The sequence below is a fragment of the Gouania willdenowi genome, chromosome 21 (assembly GCF_900634775.1).
Source record: "Gouania willdenowi chromosome 21, fGouWil2.1, whole genome shotgun sequence".
Lineage (NCBI taxonomy): Eukaryota > Metazoa > Chordata > Actinopteri > Blenniiformes > Gobiesocidae > Gouania > Gouania willdenowi.
Window position 1 is genome coordinate 34,243,985 of NC_041064.1, and position 21,805 is coordinate 34,265,789.

General features: G+C 37.1%; 1 protein-coding gene across 1 annotated transcript in view; it reads left to right on the plus strand.

Moving 5' to 3' along the window:
• The window catches only part of pde1a (phosphodiesterase 1A, calmodulin-dependent), a 73,965-nt gene that overhangs the window by 49,807 nt on the left and 2,353 nt on the right, over positions 1 to 21,805 (plus strand). The window contains exons 5-14 of the mRNA XM_028436926.1: positions 4,203 to 4,269; positions 5,435 to 5,551; positions 8,394 to 8,534; positions 8,721 to 8,821; positions 9,276 to 9,401; positions 10,854 to 10,955; positions 17,467 to 17,587; positions 18,186 to 18,267; positions 20,793 to 20,913; positions 21,441 to 21,625. Of these exons, the coding sequence (XP_028292727.1) occupies positions 4,203 to 4,269; positions 5,435 to 5,551; positions 8,394 to 8,534; positions 8,721 to 8,821; positions 9,276 to 9,401; positions 10,854 to 10,955; positions 17,467 to 17,587; positions 18,186 to 18,267; positions 20,793 to 20,913; positions 21,441 to 21,625 (1,163 nt within the window). The remainder of the gene's footprint in view (positions 1 to 4,202; positions 4,270 to 5,434; positions 5,552 to 8,393; positions 8,535 to 8,720; positions 8,822 to 9,275; positions 9,402 to 10,853; positions 10,956 to 17,466; positions 17,588 to 18,185; positions 18,268 to 20,792; positions 20,914 to 21,440; positions 21,626 to 21,805) is intronic.

Genomic DNA, 21,805 nt, shown 5'->3' on the forward strand with positions numbered 1-21,805 from the left:
TGTGTCTGAGGAGACGTGGCAGCAGCATAGGATGTCTGCATAGAGAGTCCTCCTGTTACACTGGATATTAAGACAGTGACTGCTGCTTGATAACAAATCAATTATATGAATTTTTCATGTAATATTGTCGCCAGAGTCATTACGCAAACCCACGACCGATCGCTTTGAAAAGCGGTCATTACATTCTCCACAGGTTTGTATCCAGAGAACTTTACTACAGACGTCAGTAGATGTTTTAATGCAGATCAACCTCTCAGTGTCTGTCACTTAATGATCTGTATCCACAATGTTAGAAAGAAAACTACTGTTTGCACAAAAAAAAAAAAAACGTAAAGCAACACAACATTATTAATGATGTGAACACGTCTGTGGTGTGTGATGTTACTAATGTGTTTTAGATAAGAGTGTTAAGGTTCGTTAAAGTGTTCAGAAATGGTGTTCAGGTGGGCGGAGCCAGGTAGAAACCCAGGGTTTCTTTGATAAAACCTGCCAGCGACCAGGTTTAGTTCACGGACAATGTTGCCATGGTAACATACTCAGAGAAGAACATACCTTTAGGAATGAGATACTCAGAGTTTCCCTCATTTGAGCCTGAACATACTCAGAGTTTGAACATAACCCGCTAACCTCTGATCTTCATTTAAGATCACAACAAAAGACAAACACAGTCTAATTAAACTAATGCTGCGCAAACAATTATGTTTTCATGTTTTTAATGAACCAACATTAATGGTGCAGAATGAAATAAGTATGTATTATAAAATCCTAGTTTAATAACTTGTCCAAGAGCTGATTGGAGCCAGGAGTCAGCTAATCTGAATCTAATCAATGGGATGAGATTGGATGTTTGTAATTTGTAGAAGATTGGATGTGTTGGTTGAACCTGCCCTGCTTCATGAACGAGCTCAGCAGACCTACGATCATTCAAATGGAAGAGATTACAAAAGTATCTCTGACAGCCTCAATGTTCATGTGTTCACTCTGAGACCGACAAATGGAGAAAGTTCAGCATGTGTTGAGAAACCCTCAGACCATCTGTCCAACAGAGGACAGGTGATGCCACGGGACAACCAGCTAAAGCACATGTAAATAAATCAACAACAGAATGACCTATAACCTCTGGAATGGCCCAGTCCTTAGAGTCCAGACCTGATCCTGAGTAAGATACTGGGGCATAACCTCAAGAGAGCAACACCCCAAGAATATTGTTGAACTCAACAGTTTTACAAAAAGTAATGGTCATTGATTTCTCCAGATCGTTGTGCAGGTCTGATCTACATAGAAAAGGTTGTTTCTGCCAGAGGAGGGTTGTTTTAGAGCCTGATATGTAACAACGGAAGGGTCGACCACTTTTGAACTCCAAACTTTCAATATTTACACATTGACCTCAATAAAATACATGAAAACATTTAATTTTTTTATGCACCATTAGTTAAAACAGATGGTGTTTGTCTATTGTTGTGACTTAGGTGACGATCAGAACACATTTTATGACCAATTTATGCAGAAATCCAACTAAATATTAACATACTTTTTACATACTTGCAGAAAGAACGCTCAAATTTTCCAAAATCCTGTGATTTTCTAAAAATTGTTCCACACCAGCGCTGTTGAGCTACCAGGCGCAGTGCCGGGACTTTTTCTCTCCCGGTGCTAAGGGGGTGCGGGATTGATATGTGGGGGTGCTGAGAATTAAAAAATAAAATTAAAAAAATACTATTACTTTTATGAGGAGTTTCTCTTTTTTTTTTTCAATAAAAGAAGTTGTGCAACCCAGAATGTTAGATATAAATGTAGTTTTAACTGAATTTGGTCAAAGAATATTTAACAAACTAGTACAGTGCCCGTCGGAAGTATGCATTTATGTGGGAGCATAAGGGGTATATTTGCGGGTGCAAAATGTGGGTGCAATTTTCCTGGTTTAATTCTATGGGACATGTGCATGATAAATGTGTTTATTGTTGTTTTTTTTACTCACTTTTATATTTTTTTGTTTGGTGTATTTTTCTGTAATGTATGTTTTTGGAGTCATTATGTGTATCTTTGTATCTTTCTGTTGTGTTTTTGTGCATTCTTTGTACAATTATTGTTTTTGTTGCCATTGTAGTGTGATCCTAGAGTCATTTTGTGTATTTTTTTTGTAAATATTTAGTTTTTTGTATCAATATTTAGTTTTGTGTATTTTGAACCATTTTCATATTTTTGTTGTATTTTTCTGTAATGTATGTTTTTTGAAGTCATCATTATTTTTTTATCTTTCAGTTGTCTGTTTGTGCATTTTTTGTATAATTATTGTTTTTTGTTGCCATTGTAGTGTGATTCTGGAGTAATTTTGTGTATTTTTGTATAAATATTGTTTAGTTTTTTGTTTTTTTTACTCATTTAGTGTAGTTTTATTATAAATACTGTGTGTGTGTGTGTGTGTGTGTGTCTCTCTACATCTATCTAGTACAGTGCCCGTTGGAAGTATGCATTCATGTGGGAGCATAAGTACAGTTGTCAACTATGGCCAAATGAGTATGTGTTTGAAGGTTTGAGGTACAAATAGGTTTACATACTCTGTACTCTGTAGTGTTATAAAGGGGTTTATTTGCGGGTGCAAAGTAAAATAGCGTGTGCGATTTCCCTGGTTTAATTTTGTGGGACATGTGCATGATAAATGTGTTTGTTGTTTTTTTATACCAATTTTTATATATTTTTTTGTTTGATATATTTTTCTGTAATGTATGTTTTTGTAGTTATTTTGTGTATTTTTGTAACTTTCTGTTGTCTTTTTGTGCATTTTTTTGTATAATTATTGTTTTTTTGTTGCCATTGTAGTGATTCTGGAGTCATTTTGTGTATTTTTGTATCTTTTTTAGTATAGTTTTGTGCATTTCTGTTGTTATTTTGTGTATTTTTGTGATGAGTCAAGCATGATACAAGTGACCACTGAGTCGGAGGTTTGCCTTTCGGTTTCTCAGGTATGTTTTAACGCGCCGCATGCAGGAAAAGCTTTGCTCACATGAAGTGACAGGTAGCGTGACAGAAATGGGTAAAAGTTTGTAGAGGCTCCCTGGGAGACGTGCTCCCGATCTTCGTTTTCTACGGGAACTCTTTTTTTCTTAATTATTCATTGCTTTGGACTGCTAGTGAACGCTAAAATGATGCGGGAAAAAGATTACACACACACACACACACACACACACACACACACACTGTAGTGTATGTTACTCAATGGGCCCCATTGGGGTACGAGGAGGGGCTTGATTGGAACAGAACAGCTACTCTGGAACTTTTTAATGTTTTTTAACTCAATCAATTAATAATAAAAATATTTTAGAATATTAAATAAAATGCTCAAGGAGCTTAACCGGGGCTACACAAATTTCTGACAGGGCTATAGCCCCCCCTAACCTCGATGTAGCGCCGGCCCTGGCCCCTACGGTGTAATTTTGATCCCCTACGGAGTGATGTCGCCCCATACGGTTTGTTTCAACCAGTGTAGGGGGGATTTTCTGTTGTTTTTCCCTTTTTTTAATCAGTACCGTCAAAATAATAGTTGCACACTTGGACATTAAAGGGACTTCCAGGCGTACACGGGTTCTTTTAACTTTTTTTAATCTGCATAACCGAGAAACACATACAGTACATCAGTGGCACCGTCTATTTAATACAGGCGATTTGCTCGGATGCTCCCGTCTTCACTTGAGGACCCCAAGGACTCCTGCAGCCACTGAGCTGCCCCCGATGTTGCCTGTGTGCGTGTCCAGAACGCTTCCATTATAACTGCAGGTCACACATAATACCTAATTTATATTTGAAAAGCACGTCTTTGAATCATTCTTTTGGGTAAAATTTCTTGTTTATAAAGTGTCTGTGATTATTTATTAGTGGAGGATCTACTGTATATTAAGCATGAGTAACTCTGATTACATTTATCATGACCCTTCAGCAATACAACAAATAACTTTAAAAATGAAGAAAAAAGCTTTACTTCACAAAATGTGGCCGTCAGAGAGTTATATTCGTAAATAACTCTGCACATTTTCCAAAATTGAACAAAAATGGGTCACAAAAGCCAGGATTTTTAGGTGAAGTTGCTGCAGGAACTAAAACCTGTCTCTTGTCGCTCATTTTTTTCACCTAAAATTTGCGGCCCACTCAAACTCAAAGTGTTTGACCAATGAACTGAAATGAGTTTGATCCTCCATGTGTTACAGGATGTACAGACGGACGTCCAACATGGCCGGTCTCACCTTCCCTCCCACGGTTCTGAACGCTTTAAAGGTAAAAAGTCTCCCTTAATCCTGAGGTTAAATAAATGGAAGCTGCTTGTGAAGATGATTGAGAAGGAATCTAAAGATGACCTAGTCCATGTGTTCATGAGGAGAGAAAAAGTCGTGTAAGATAATGGAGAAGACAATGAAGGACTAATAATTAATGATCTATTTCTATCCTCAGGCGTTCCCGAACCAATTTAGAAAAAATGTAATTAGGTCCATAATTATGCCGTCCTTTTCCCATTTCCTGAATAACTTCACTTCATGAATCATTAGAACTATTATGGATGTTTCACATGAAACCAAAGCTGTTAGGACACTGCCCCCTAACGGTAGAAGGCCTCATTGCAATACATTCAAATCTATATTTTTCTCAATAAATCCAAAACAACAAGGAATGTTGTAATGCTGGTTCTGTAATACTGAAGGAAACATGTTAAGGTTAAGTCATCAATAAAAATAAATGCATATTAATTAAACACACATTTATTAGCTTAATACCATGAGAAACATTATCACTTTAGATTATTTTATCAATATCTTTATGCATTTTGTGTGTTTTTGTTGTTGTTTTGTATATTTTTCTGCCATTTTATTTAATTTTTTCTCTAATTTTGTGTGTGTGTGTTGTTGTGTTGCTTTTCTTGTGATTTTGTGTGCTTTCATTTTGCATATTTTTTTATTTTAGTTGTGTATTTTTTTCATTATAATTAGTTTAGTTTTCTCAGATTTGTGGGTGTTTGTCGTTGTTGGTGGATTTTGAGTCATTTTAATGTTTTTTGGCTCATATATTGTAATTTTCTGTAATTTTGTGTATTTCTGTACAGTTATCAAGCATTGAATCTATTTCTATTGTCATAATGTATGTTTTGAATATTAATGTGTTTTTTTGTGTTTTTGTTGGGTTTTTTTTTAGATGTATTTTTCTGTCATTTTGTGTATTTTTGTCATTATCTTGTGTGTTTTTGTTGATTTTTATTGCCATTGTGTTTTTGGAGTCATTTCCTGTTTGCCAGCGTCTGAGTGTGTCTCAGAATCCTATTTTTAAAACAACTTTATGGAGGTTTTGTCAAACTAGTCAGCACTAAATGACAAAAGTTGTAGACACTGGGGAGAGAGCAGAACTCTGCAATATGTTAATAATCACACTGCTGATCTGTGCATCGCTACAGGAAGCGGATCAGTGGACTTTTGATGTGTTTTCATTCAACGAGGCCACCGTAGACCACGCCCTGAAGTTCCTGGTTTATGACCTGCTGACCCGCTATGACCTCATCAACAGGTTCAGGGTACACACTGCCTATTATAATATATATTTTACACACACACACACACACACACACACACACACACACACACGCACACACGCACACACACACACACACACACACACACACACACACACACACACACACACACACACACACACACACACACACACACACACACACACACACCTGACATGCTTTGACTGATAAATATTTTTCTAATTATAGTAACAGGTTATATCATAAATTATTGAACATAATTAATAATAGAATAATGAAGTGAAACTGTAAAAGTTCATTTAATCAAAATCAACATCTTGTGAAAAATCTAACTCCACAACACAAATAAAGAACAAACCAACTAAATAAACAACTTCCAGCTCACAAAACCTCAAGGGCCTGTGTTACGAAGCAAGATTTCCTCTTAAAGCGCTAACATCCAGGATTTAATCATGTGTGCTGGACTACGAAGTTCGCTAACGTCTTACAGAACTACTGTAAATCACCATGGTAACTTATGTTGAACGACAAGCCTGGTCGGCACCAGGTTTTGCTCTGGCTACAGAATCTTAGCGAGTACTAAAGCCCCGCCTCCTGACCAATCAGTTCTCTTAGAAAACGACCTGGTTGGTGCAGACCTGACAGCTGCATTTAGGAAAGAAGATTTAAGTTTAAATACAATCCTTTGATTTACCGATATCCTTTATCAAAATCAGAATTCCTTTATTAATTCCAGGGGGAAATTGCTTATGTTATAGCCACAGAAAAAAATCACAAATAAAAGAATAAAACGTTTAACAAAGACGAAAGAAAGAATAAACGTTAAATAAGTGTATAATTAAGTAAAAGACTGTTAAAAAAATAGGGATCAGATACACACACATAACTGTATAGAAAATAAAGTAGGATAGATAATACTACTACTACTAATAATAATAATAATAGTATACAAATTATATACAAATATGATACAGGACAGATATAGAGTCAGCTGATGAAGCCTGTGTCTCCATATGCGTGGATGGGTGAAGCCATTAATTCATTCATTCATACGCTATAATACGCTGACCACATTAGTAGGAAAATGCTACAGTGAAACAAGTGCTCTGATCCCAGTGTGTGTGTGATAAATAGTAGAAGAACATGTGTACTGTAAAGGAAACTGATCAGAGCACTTTATCATCCCACACTGGCTGCTGCAATTGCGGATCTTTATTGTTTTTTCTATGTGCTGTTTTTCATTCAGCACGCTGCATGTCTCCTCGCCAATCTAGCTTTCCGTTCATCATCCCATGCGGATTAATATCATAAATAATAATAATAACAATAATAAACGCTTTTACACATTCACAGATTTACTGCCAGCATTCCTTCCTGGTGTGCGCAGCACTAATTCACTGTTGCTCTTCACTGTTATTATGGATTTAATTCCATTATATTCATTTTTGATCATAAGCTGTTCCTCCATTGAAAAGACTCTCGCTCTGCCAAATTTCTCCATTGTAGTGATTGGTCAGATGCTCCACCCCTTTCACGTTACCCAGGCTAAAAACGCTTAAATTGCTTAAATTACTGTGTTGTGATCGACTGTTGTAAAACGGCTTCTCTCTGACAGGGAATGTTTGGTTAGTTAAAGCCAGGATATAATTATCTAGCTTCGTAGCATACCCCTCAAAAGAAGTCAGACAAACTTTAGATCATCCGTAAAGATGAGGCGTAAACCGAAGCACAGAGAACAATCCACCTGCTGACACACTGTGAGCAAATATTCCATAAACAACGTGTCAAACTCAAGGCCCGGGGGACAAATTAGAAAAGTGGTTCACACACTTTTTTGGCTCAAACCATGTCCCCCCTTTGTCCAACTACAACATTTTGAAAAAAAACAACTAGAGCATAATGATGGAATAAATGAGTGATAACAAACAATACAAATAATCTCATTTTGTAAATAAGTGGAAAGAGACTGTATTTAGTGCCTCCTGCATATAATCTCTATAGTTTTTGTCATTTCCAGTCATCTCCCTCCTGGTGTGGGACCAAGATTGACCCTTATCGTTTCAGTTCATGCTTGTAATGAAGATAATTTCCATCATCATTATTACGATTTTATCATTTCAGTCAGGATCACTTTAGTCAAAAAGCTTTATTTAGCATGCAGTTTAGATTTGGCGATAAGGCTCTGTTCAGGGACCTCTCTGCCTTTCCAGGAGCTGCGTGGAAAGCCCGATGCAAAAAGAACTCCTCCTCTCTCTTCCATGAGCTGCATAAGCAGAGAGAGCGGTCAGCAGGACCCCCTGGAACAGAAGCACAGATGTTTAGATGGTGTTGCATCTTGTGGTGTGGCACCAAAAGACACTGTTTAATTAGACAGAAGAGGAGGAGCTGGAGTGGGGGTGGGTTGCGAGGCATTTGCAGACGAAGTAGGCGTGTTGTCGTGGTTTAAATGCAGTGCTGAGACCGACTCAAACCAATGAGAAGCATAGAACATGATCAGCTGGAGGATTAACTGATCAGGGGATGGATACTGTCAGTTACTGTATTAACAGCTACTGACAGATGAAGGGGTGGCGCTAGCTTGACTTCCGTGCCTGCCTGAACTAACACGATGCTCAATTTTTAACTAAATTAAACATAATATACTGCATTTTCCTGCTTTAAATAAGAACCAGAGGACACAATCAAACTACACGCACGCACGCACGCACGTGTGTGTGTGTGTGTGTGTGTGTTGCATGTTGCTTGGTTGAACGACAAGCAACATATGCTTCATATTTAAATTTCCTTAAAGATCTTCTCTGTTATTGTAGAGAATGAACAGTTTGAAATGTTCTATTGGTTCTAGTCACAGACTTGTGTTCAGATCCCAGTTCAGGCTCTGCTGCAGTTTGTGGAAGCTCTGGAGAACGGATACAGCAAACACAAGAACCCTTATCACAACCTGGTCCACGCCGCAGACGTCACGCAGACAGCACACTTCCTGATGCTACACACTGGACTGATGGTAACGCGCACACACACACACACACACACACACACACACACACACACACACACACACACACACACACACACACACACACACACACACACACACACACACACACACACAGTTCTGTTGTTTGACACCTGTAACCTTGTTGTGTGTGTGTGTGTGTGTGTGTGTGTGTGTGTGTGTGTGTGTGCGCAGCACTGGCTCAGTGAACTGGAGATCCTTGCGATGGTTTTTGCTGCTGCGATTCATGACTTTGAACACACGGGAACAACTAACAACTTCAACATACACACCAGGTAACACACACAGTCTACTACCCTTTAGAAACAATTATTATTTTAGCTACATTTATATATGATGACATAATACAATAATAAGAATTATGTTTTATAATTTTAATCAAATTCCTCTAACATTTTAAATGTGATTATTAGGACAAAAATTTAATAAAAAAGGTAAATAATTGAAATAATCAAAAAAATATTGAAATGTAGGAGTATTTTCATTTTAACAACAACAAAAACAACAAAAAGACAGTAATATAAATATAAGAATTGCATTTAATTAGAATAAATAATTATATAGTCCAAAACATTATGAAAACAGATTCCTCCTCAACTAGAAAAGTAATCATTATTATTTTACAAAAGAAAACAATATCATATTTGACAGATAAGCAACAATATTGTAATAAATCAGTGTATTTGTTGAGACCGTGTGTGCGTGTGTGTGTGTGTGTGTGTGTGTCAGGTCAGAGGTGGCCATTCTCTACAACGACCGGTCGGTGCTGGAGAACCATCACGTCAGCGCTGCCTATAAACTGATGGCTGAGGACGACATGAACATCCTGGTCAACCTCAACAAAGACGACTGGAGGTTTGTTCATGAACTGCACAGACACTCAGTTACTGTACATAAGTACTGTAGGCAGGGTTGGGGTCAGTTACATTTTTCAATTACAATTCTGTCTTCAATTCTCCGTGTTTGATTACAACTCAATTACGGTAACTGGCTTTTTTCCAATTACAAATATCATTTTCCCAAATTAAGTTCTCAATTTCAAATTAAATGAATCACAATTACTGAGCCTTGAATAAAAAACCCCATAAAACTTGACCCTCCTCATGTGTTAGCTTTCTGTTAGCATAGCTTTTGACCTATATTAATGATGTAACATGATGCACTATTGATGGAAAATGTTCAAATTCCCAAATACATCAAATAACAATTGATTAGATTTAAGATGATAGAGAATATTACAAAGAAAATTAACTTTACTTTATTGACAAAACCTTTATCTCGATCAGTCGGTGATTCTGAAGACAAACATTTTCGGTTACACTTTATTTGAATTTTTTTACATGAGGCTGACGTTACATCTTTATCTGTCATTAGCATGAATAAGGTGTCATTAAGGCTGTCATTAAGTAGTGTTAGCATGTTGGCGGGGGGGGGGGGATCTAATGGGGTTAGGTAGGGGTCTGCAACCTTCATTTTGTCTAATCTCACCAGGATTAAAAACATCCGGAGCCGATAAAAAACAATACAGTCTATAAAATTCTGTACAGTTAAAATAATATCTAATAATTTTATGAGTTTATGGATTTGAAGTGCTATGAAAAATAACTTGAATTTGATAACACATCATCATGTCGGCCAACACATGCTAATTGCTAATTTCTTGCAACATAGCATGTTGGCAGTTAAATAAATCTTTCCCCACACAAATACAATCTTTATTTTCTTCCAGAATACTCTTTTTGTTAGTTTTCTTACCAGGGATTTAAAACTTAAGGTTAGCCACAGGTGCAAGGACTTAAAGTCGGAAGGTTGCCACCTTTATTATTGCACAATGTGATTTATTTTTAGGATAACAAATTGTTTTATCATAATTTTATTTGATGTTAATGCCATTAATCATCAATACCCTCTGTTACAAATAACTATTCAGTATTTTAATATATATTTTTTGCCATTGCAAAACAGACAAAGAGCAACACGAGGCTCCAGAGCCGCAGGTTGCAGACCCCTGGGTTAGGGTAACAAACAGCACTTAATGACAGCCTTCATGATGCCTTATTTCTGCTAATGACAGGTGTCATGTCATAATAATGACAGTATAATAATGTAAGCCTTATGTTAAAAAAAAAATCGAGTAAAGTGTTACCAAATTTTTTCTCATTTTTTCTGATTTGATGCCTTTAAGAACACAATGTGGAGCAGTTTTATGTAAAACCTCAAAAATAACTATTCTTCCAATTATGTTTTACGGAAGTAAATACTGAAAAAAACAGAACTTTACTTCCTGTGTGTGTGTGTGTGTTTCAGGGAGCTGCGTTCTCTGGTGATAGAGATGGTGATGTCCACAGACATGTCATGCCACTTCCAGCAGATCAAGACAATGAGGAACACTCTGACACAGACACTCAGGTCAGTATAGCGCTGACCTGTGTCCTGTGACCTTTGACCTCTGCCAGTTAGAACCCAGTCATCATTGAACGCACATTTGTGACCGACTGCTTTTGAAAGAGCAGAACTGACATGAATGAAGTTTATGAATGTTTCCTGCACATCTTTCAGGGCTTTTTGTGTTTCATATTCCTTCTTCATCTTTTCAGGTCACAGATAAAAAAAGCTTAAAGAAGTTTTCTCTACTTTGGGATATTTTTCTTGTCATTTTTGTTACTTTTTTAGTGTGTTTCTTGTGCTTTTGCTGACATGTAACCCACATGATGAAGAGCAGAAATAAGGAAGCATTTCATCCCTGACCAAATTGTAGCCCAAGGCTAATTTTGAGCATGCACATGCACGCTCAAATTATGGATTAGTTTTCTCTCCTTTCTCAAGATCTGATCATGCTCAACTACAAGGGTTCTCAACCTTGGTGTCAGGATCCCGTTTGAGATTGTGAGACACTGGGAGGGGTCGCTAGATACCTTCAAGAAACTAAGAATTTATTTTTTTTTTGTTGCTTATTTTTACTTTTCTTCTGTAACTACACCAAACTTGCCATATTTGTATTTGGCAATTGAAAATTGCCAAATACACTGTTCTCGTAGGAGTTCTTATTATTTTTTTCTTCTCCTAGGCTATTAATGCAGCACTAATGACACGTATGTGATCTCATGGGGCAATGTCAAGGATGTGCAGTCAAACTTTTTTGGAGCCAAAATGTCAAGGTCAAGGTTGCGTTAAGTCTCAAAAAGCAAAAATTTCCATATCTCTACGAATATTTGTTGTACAAGTTTGATGCTTACATTTCTGAAAAGCTCATCTCAAGTGGAGTATTTTATTTTATTGGACCAAAGCTGTACGACCTACCAGTAAAAAGATTGGTAGGGGTCAAAATTCATGATGTCAAAAATATATATATGTATATATTATTTTTTTTCCCTATAACTTGGCCACTGGTACCATTGAAAAACATTTCCTGTCAATGTGTGACCTTGACCTTCACTCAAGGTCATATTTAAGGTCAAGAACTCCTCAGAAAAGTGAACAAAATGAGACCTCAACACTCTCAGGAAAAAAGAAAGTGTCTATTTGTACGGTTGCCGTACGGACAGTCCCCGGTGCTACTGGTACAGGGCGTCTTAGGGTTAGGGTTAGGTTATAAACCAATATCGCAGCAATTTTCAGGGTTAGGGTTAGGTTTAGTCTTAGTCATGCGAACTAAACTGGTCAATGACTGACCTATCACGCTACTTACCAGGCCAAATAGGGGCCTAAATATGACCTTGACCTTTACTCAAGGGCATATTTAAGGCAAGGCAAGGCAAGTTTATTTGTATAGCGCATTTCATACACAAGGCAACTCAATGTGATTTACATGATAAAACATTCAACAGCTTAAAATCAATAAGAACATTTAAAATCATCAGTAAAATCATTTAAAATCATCAACAAACACATTACATCAACAACATGACCATAAATCTCTCTCTCAATCATACGCAGTAAAGAAAAAAGTGCCTTTAACTTTGATTTAAAAATGTTCACATGTGATGCTGACTTCAGCTCTGCTACAGTTTGTTCCACTCCTTTGCAGCATAACAACTAAACACACCATCACCATGTTTACTGTGAGCTCTGGGCTCTACTATCTGACCTGTGTCCATAGATCTGAGAGACCTGCTGGGTTCATACCTGACTAACATCTCACTGATGTATTCTGGACCAAACCCATTCACACATTTATAACCAGCAGCAGAACTTTACAGTCTATTCTGAGGCTGACTTGGAGCCAGTGTAAAGACTTTAAAACTGGACTAATGTGTTCTGATCTCTTTGTTCTGGTTCAGACCTGAGCTGCAGCGTTCTGAACCAGCTGTAGATGTTTGATGAAGACCATTACAATAGTCCAGTCTGCTGGAGATAAAAGCATGGACCAGTTTCTCCTGATCTTTCTGAGTCAATAAACCTTTCACTCTGGAGATGTTCTTCAGGTGGTAGAAGCTGTTTTTGTGATAAATTTGATTTGATCTGATGCTGAATGTAAGATCTGAGTCAATCAGAACACCAAGGTTTTTGACTTGGTCTTTAGCTTTTAAAGATCCAGACTTAAGGTACTCACTGACAACAGTCCTCTTTTCTCTTTTCCTTGTTAACAAAGACAATCATCTCCATCTTGTCATGGTTTAGTTGAAGGAAGTTTTCACTCATCCAGCAGTTTACCTATTCTAAGCAGTCACACAACACCTCAATGGGACCATGGTCATCTGGGTTCAGTGATAGATATAGTTGTGTGTCATCTGCGTAGCTCTGATAATCAACCTTACAGTTCTGTAAAATTTGTCCTAAAGGAAGCATGTAAAGGCTAAACAGAAGGGGTCCAAGAACAGAGCCCTGAGGAACCCCACAGGACATTGGTAATCTGTCAGATTCAAAGTTTCCAATGCTTACAAAATAACTTCACTCCTCCAAGTATGACTTAAACCATTGCATTACTTTCCATTTAGTCCAACCCATGTTTTCAATCTGTGCAACAAAATTGTATGATCTACAGTGTCAAATGCAGCACTTAGATCCAATAGAATGAGAACCGATACTTTTCCTGAATCAGTGTTCAACCTTATGTCATTGATCACTTTGATAAGAGCAGTTTCACTGCTGTGATGAGAACCAAAACCTGACTGAAACTTATCAAATATTTTGTTGAATGTTAAGAATTGACTCAGTTGGTTGAAGACCACCTTCTCAATAATCTTGGCCATGAATGGAAGGTTGCTGATTGGTCTATAGTTAGCCAGTATAGAGGCATCCAGTGTTCTCTTTTTTAACAGAGGTTTCACAGCAGCTACTTTCAGGGATTTTGGTACGGTGCCTGATTGGAATGAGCAGTTAATTATCTGACACAAATCAGTGACAATTGACTTTACAACAGTTTTAAAGAAGTTTGAGGGTATTGTGTCAAGGCAACACGTTGATGGATTCAGCTGCTGAACAGTCTCCTCTATTGTTTTAGGGTTCACTGTAATAAACTCTAACATTGTAGTTGACTCCTCCCTCAGTGGTTGAAGCTGTTCAAGCTTTTTGTTATTTTGCTGGTTTGTTCTGATGTTTGACCTTATTGATAAGGTCAAGGTCAGTCTTCTGTTTTTCCTGCATTATTACTTTTAATTTAATTAGTAAAAACCACAAACTTGTCAACAAATCTCCACTTTTAAGACAGTATTGACACTGAACCCCTTTTACCACTTCTGTCTGTTTTTGCCCACTCTAATTTGCAACTTCTAATTTCTGTGGTTTTTAAAATCCCATTTCACCACTTTTTCCACCATTTTTGGTCACTTTTAACCCATTTTATTTCTGATTAAAACAAGGATTTACATCTTTAAAATGACTATATACTATGGTGCAAATAATGATACACTTTTTGAATAACAATATTATTCAGATGAATAAATAAATGTGGTTATTTGTTATGTATGGCCTATTTAAAAACTAGTAAACACTTCAGATAAATAATAATAAATAATGTAAACTGCTGAAACTTGGTCAGGACTGGATAAGTTTGGGTGTGATCCGTGTGATGGAGTGGAGCAGATCACTTGTAGGAGTTTGGTGAAATGGCACAACATAAGGTCCCACATTAGTGTGTGTGTGTGAGTGTGTGTGTGTGTGTGTGTGTGTGTGTGTGTGTGTGTGTGCGTGTGCTTTCTCAGAGCACACCGTCCCTGTTTGTCAGGCCGTTCAGAGCGTGCAGGCAGATGTCTCGCTTCTCAGCTCACGCTTGGATGAGATTTGTGGCGATGCCATCTTCAGACTGTCAACACTGACTGTACTTGATGCACTCGAAGCTTAAAAAAAAAAAAGCTGATTGAACATGCAGGAGGCTGAGGCTGTGAAGTAATAAACCATATTAATGTGCGTCTGTTTGGGTAACACATTGTTTTAAAAGTCACACAGAGGGCCAGATAACCATAGTTGATCTAGGCTTAAGACCGACATATTTCATTTGGCTTTAAATCTGAATTTAATTATATCTCTCAGAAGGTTTGACTTTGCTTTGGTTTTAAAATGTCTTTCTTTGTGTCTATTGATTTCACCATGGTTCTCCTAGTATTTGTGATGCCTAATAACATATTATTTGAGTGTTGTATTAAAGTTATTGATCAGAGATGGACACATTTTATCACAGCAAGCCACAAAAATGTGATTGTCTGATCCTCATTATCAACAGATGTGTTTTTATTATTATCCAACAGATAAAGTCAGGACACGCTCACATTTTAAATGATGATGCTTTAGTCCTCCTGTCTTCAGTTTCATTAGTTTTAGTGAAAGGTATAATCATACTTTTATTGATAGTTGTCAGAAAAGAAAAATCATTAGTTCACCAAAATAAGTAAAGTTGGGACAATTCTCAGTGTGTAGATTCATGCATTGAGCCACAATGTTGGAAACCATGAGAACATGGAAGAAGTTCTGCATCATTCTTTAGGTCGAATACGTTCTCATTGCATCAAAATCAGGGATGTTATGAATCATTGACCTATAATAACTTTTTTTCAAATATTTCACGTTGCAACTCATTTTTTTGAGCATGTTGCATATTTTGTGGGGGTTCCTTTGACAAAAGGGCATAAAAACGTAAAAAGAAAAGAAAAATATCAAGAACTTTACATTCGTAGTTTACAGAAGTGGATTAGGGCCAAATTTGATGTAGGAAATAATTTTGGGCAAATCAAGTATAAAGTCAAAATGTTTATATTAAAGGTTCAATATGACGCTATTTTTCACCCATCTCCATTATTTCTAAGAACCCCAAAAACATAGTATTTGAGGTTTATTTTCCCAATCTCGCCTGTTTTCCAGAGTTTTAGTCCTCTGAAAAGTCACTTTTTGAGCAACTCTAAAAACGGGCTGTTTTGCGGCCTACTTATGCATATTCATGAGTGGGCGTGTCAATAGACGAGGACTTCATGCCTCGCTCTTGCACGGGAGATTAGTGATCACCAACAGCAATTTTCCTTTGCTATCCACACACTTTTGTTCTTGCTTTCAGCCAAAAAACTGTACATTACAGTAAAACACATGGCTATTTAGGTGGCTATTGTGATTGTGAGTCAGACAAACACTGTTTCATGATGTGCGTGCGCCGTACAGCAGCAACAGCAATTCTTATAGGGTAGGAGGAGCCAGGATTGTCAGGAGGAGGAGTTTCCTCTACCTGATGTCAGGTAGCAGGGAAAATCCAACTGGCCCTTTTGGAGCTGACTTTTTACAAAATGTGGAATAACAAGGGAGGGAGGAAACAGAACTTTTTCAATTTTGGCCCTCTGAATGAGGCTAAAGGAATGTATATCACTGCAGCAAAACCATTATAATGTGATTTTATTTTCATAATGCTGCCCCTTTAAAGTTGAAATATAATGTTGAGATTGAAGTCGAAAAGACTAGATTAAAGTGGAAATTACAAAAAAAACTCTAAATAAAATATTGTGATAAATGTCGAAGGTTTGCTAATAAAGTCAAACATATGGAAGATGACTCGGGCCAATTCACCATGTACGACAACAGTCTCCATCCAAACTGGCCCTAGTCTGTTTCTGTAGCTCCTCAATAGCCACAGATGGACTGAATGCTCCACCTCTTCCAAACTTCACTAGTTTTTACTGAAGATTTTAAATGTTTTTACTGCTGATGTTAATGTTCTTTTTGATTTTTAAGCTGTTGAATGTTTTATGTTGCACTTTTTGATCAGGTGAAGTTCTTCCGTTCTTGTCCTCCCACTTATATGTGATTGTCTTTTCATGTTTCTTTGGACAGGATGTAACTGAAATGTTTGTACAGCACTTTGTGATTCATATCTGTGAAAAGCACTTTATAAATAAATGTACTTACTTACATACTAAAACACATTGAGTGGCCTTGTGTATGAAATACGCTACAAATAAATGTGCCTTGCCTGAACAGATTAGGCAATATAATTTAATTTGGCAATATCTCTTCAAAGTCCTTAAAAAGAATGAATCTCTTTGTTATTAAACCCAACTTTGAAGTATAGTTTAACACATTCATCAACTGTAGATTTGGCCCTCGTCGGCTTCCGTAGATTTGACTTCATTATCAGACATTCGACTTTTATCACAATATTCTGTTTTGAGTTTATTTTCAAAATTTCGACTTTATTCTTGATTTGATAATCATCTTTCGTAGTAGTTGCATCTGGAGTTGGTGTTTAATGTAATAAATAAATAAATAAATAAATAAATAAATAAATACAAAGGTTAAAATGTTCGGGAACAGCATAAAAAGAAAACAAGTTTAACTTTTGACTCATTATTGGTGGTTGATGAAAGTGAGTTTAACTCCATCAACATTAAAATAATACAAAATTAAATGAATCTTCTGAAAGCCGTTCAGTAAAGCATGCATGGATCATGAGGATGAGGAGTACAGTAATTAATGACCTGCCTTGTCGTCTGTGTCTCTTCAGTATCGACAAAGTGAAAGTTTTATCTCTGATGCTGCACGCTGCAGACATCAGCCATCCAGCCAAAGCCTGGCCGCTGCATTACCGCTGGACTCACTGCCTGATGGAGGAGTTCTTCAGACAGGTGGGTTAGCATTTAGCTTTTAGCCACATTAGTGGCTGAATCAAGCAAAGAAATATCACACCAGACATGGGCCTCCATAGAGAAAATATAGAATTAGTGAAAAATACTCTACGACAGCAAACAACACAAAAAGGCAACAAACAAAGACAAAACCCATGTGTTAAAGCTCAGATCAGTCATTATTCTAACCCTCGGATTAAATTTAATCACATTTTTCTGTCTATCCTCTGATGAAGACTGTCATGGTTGAATGTGACACGTGTCAAAACCCTTCAGCAAATCCAATTTGTCCCGCAGGAGAAAACAGTAATGAAGGAGACAACTTTAATAATCCCATTAATTTGGTTGAATGTATCTCAGTCACTCTGAGATTCAATTAAACTCCACAATATTTGCAAAGACATACAATGTTTATGAGCCTATATATCAAATTAATTGAGAAGTGAAGATCCTGCAGGTTTTGCTCATTGTCAATGTCTTACATTCTTTACTTATCATTTATAGGTGGAAGTGAAAAACTAGGACAGATTAATGCTCAAAATGCTCTTTCCATTTCCACGTTTGTAAGAGATTTATTTTCTTCCTTCTTTTATTTCAGGGAGATAAAGAAGTTGAACTGGGTCTTCCTTTTTCTCCTCTGTGTGACCGCAAAGCTACGATGATCGCACAGTCACAGATCGGTAACACACACGCACACACACACACACACACACACACACACACACACACACACACACACACACACACACACACACACACACACACACACACACACACACACACACACACACACACACACACACACACAAATAATAAAGAAATAAAATAATAATAATAATAATAATAATAATAATAATAATAATAATAATAATAATAATAATAATAATGCATTGGATTGATACAGTGCTTTACATTGATTTATATTATTCTTTCACTCCACACACAGTGGTGGTAAGCTACTATTGTGGCCACAGCTGCAACACTCACACACTGCATTCATACTAGGCAATGTGGGTGAAGTGTCGTGCCTAAGGACTCAGTGACAGATGCCACTAGAGCAGGGTTCACCAACATGGTGCCCGTGGGCACCAGGCAGCCCACATGGACCATGTGAGGGGCTCTAGTCACCAATGAGCTCCATTTAAAATCTGATTTAGATTAGAGAAACTTTATGAATCCCCAATAGGGAAACTTGTATACCACCACTAAATAAAAATGCCATTGACATGATTTAGAGCTTCTACAGATCAGACATAGCAAAAATTCACAGGATTTCCAGGATTCAAACTCACAAAGTACAAGTAGAGTTAAATACTGCTGCATGTTTTATTTTTCATTTACCATCTTTAAATGTTATTTTTACTGAAACATTGTGACACATGTTTTTAACTGTTGCAGATCTGGTGTATAGCCAATGATCATATATAAATCATATTTTTAAAAATGCAAGGTGGATTTTCATCAAATATGTTATTTGTTACATTTTATAAATGTTCCATGGTACACGATTAGTCAGAAGTTATTTGTCAGTACTACTAGTAACATTATGGTTTTCTATGAAATGTAGAAAATGAAAGAATTGCAAAAATTAGGAGAAATAAAATGTTGCATGTTGAACCATTTTCTAACTTTTTATGTTACTGCTAGCCTTCCTTATTATCTCACCCTCTAATTAAAGTGAAACATTTGCTACTTAAAAAGCTGTTGTCGAGACTTCCCCAGGTGCTGATGTAGATGGTAAAAAAAGGTGTAGTGTGGAAACTGGCTTGCAAAATAATACAAAGTTTATTAAAACAAGCAGAATCAAAACAGGAGAATTGGAGACAGTGATCCAGTGAGAGCAACCGGGGTCAAAAACAGGAGAGAGGCGCCTATATCTCTCACAGGATTTTCAGACATCACATGATAACTAATTTACCCTTCACTGGGACACAAAGAAAAGAAGCAACACATGTTTATTACTGTGGTATGACTCCCATATGTCAACGAACAAAGGCCTGAGTTACATTCATTTATAGCATGAAGCCTGAATTAGAGGAAGAGCAGGCATGTGAACAGGGCGATTTCAAGGGTCACAAGACAATATCACATGCAAACAGCAGGTCTTCAAAGGGTGACTGAATTTGGATTGTGAAACCATGTGTTCAGCAGCATGACGAAGGCAATACTCAACTTTAGGTCAAAAGGAATATTGCATAAAATGAATATCATATTAAGCAGTCAATACACCTCACTCTTTCCTAACTGGTTGCCCTTCAGACTGTACAGTACCTGCAAAGTATAGCTCACACTTTCAGAAACGTTGGAGACCCCTGCACTAGAGCTACTGACCCCACACTGGCCACGGTTACATGTTGTTTTTTAATTCAGAATTAGTTATTCCGAATTAAATCATTTGGAATTAAAGTGTTCTGCTTCGTGTTTACATGGTAATAGTAATTCCTGAATTAAGGTTTACCGTTTTATCCAGCTTTAGGTCTGGGGATTGGGAAGGCTCTGATCGGACAGTGGGAGAACATGACGTATCACGTCTATCTAACTGTTTTCAACTTTATTTTGATTGTAGATTTGAAGCAACAGCTCAACAATAACACACTTTGGACCACGTAGCAAAAGAGAGATATGAACTAATCACCAGTAAATAAATCCCAGTAAATCTCCAGAAAACAATAACCAGGAATAAATATTTGCTCTAACAACTGTTACAATAATAAACTTGGTGATATTACAGCCTGTGCAGTCGTACGGGGACGTATTTACTCTGTCTCCGGGTTTTAGTATCACCCGTCCAATGAAGTCTGTTCCGTTTGCTGATCTTTTAAGGCTCTTATTACGTAGTGTCAGCTCTATTCTGGACCGCCATGTTGGGACCTGGAGTTGTCAGTGGTCTCCCATCCAACTACTAACCAGGCTCAGCCCGCTTAGCTTCTGAGATCTGACTATGAAAGGCATGTATGGCCACAAACAACAAACAGACTCTTTATCATAGAAAATGCAGACATATGACAAAGCTAAAACACGTCATATTTAATCATTACAATTGTTCAAATAAAACAATGAAGATACTTACAGCCTCGTAATTTCATGTTTCTTTTTGCCACATCCTTGTACCTAAGATTAGGTCCCCCTTGGTTGTGTTTCTCTTAGTTTCTGAGTTCCTTTAGTTACCATGATGAGGATTACTTCTAACATGACTTGGTTTCAGGATTCATCGACTTCATCGTGGAGCCGACCTTCAGCGTCCTGATCGACACCACAGAGAAGGTGATTGGTCCGCTGATAGACGAGGACCGGAAGGCCAAAGAGAGCGGAACCAGAAGGTCCAGGTATAGATGAAACAGAGAAGGGTCATTTTTATCACATGCAGGGAGGACACACAAATAAATGTGTTCGTCTGAGTCACATGATCAACATTCACCTAAGCATTTAAAACAATGACCAATCTGAGCATTAACACATGAAAGAATAAGGGTTTTGTTTGTTTGTAATTCTGTATATATTTTTTGACATTTTAACCAATTTTTGTTGCGATTTTGCCTGTTTTTGGAACTACTTTTGTCTATTTTTCTGTCTTTTTTTGTGTGTTTTTGTTCTTTTTTGCATTCTGTGTGTTTTTGGATTCATTTTGTGAATTTATGGTGTTTTGTGCATTTTAATTTTTGTTTAGTCCATTTTTGGAGATATTTTGTAAATTTCTGTGTATTTTGGAAGTCATTATGTGTATTTTTGTTGTGATATCTATGTAATATAAATTCTTTTAGTCTATTTTTGTTGTCCTTTTTGTGTGTTTATTTTGAGGGCCTCGTGTTATTTCTATGTGTTAGTAATAAACCTCGTCTGTTCTCACCTTCAGTTTAACAGGCAGTGGCACGGTGACAGTGGAGTCGGTGCAGAGACACAGCAGTAATCGTCATGGCAACAGTGAAGATGGACAGACAGATTTCTCTCTGACGGGCATCGACCTGTCGGCTCTGAAGCATCACCTGTCGAGTGTGATCGTCAGCAACAAGGACCGATGGAAGGAGCTGTCGGTGCACGGTCAGCAAAACATTCAGAAAGATTCTGATCCACCAAATAAAATACACGATTACAATCATAAGATATCATTAGATAGGAGATTCAAACTTATTTTAGATCAGAACAACAGAAACCTCAATTTAATCTAAAGTGGTTAACCCAATAGTATCATGGTATAAGAACCTTTAAACCACATATGTT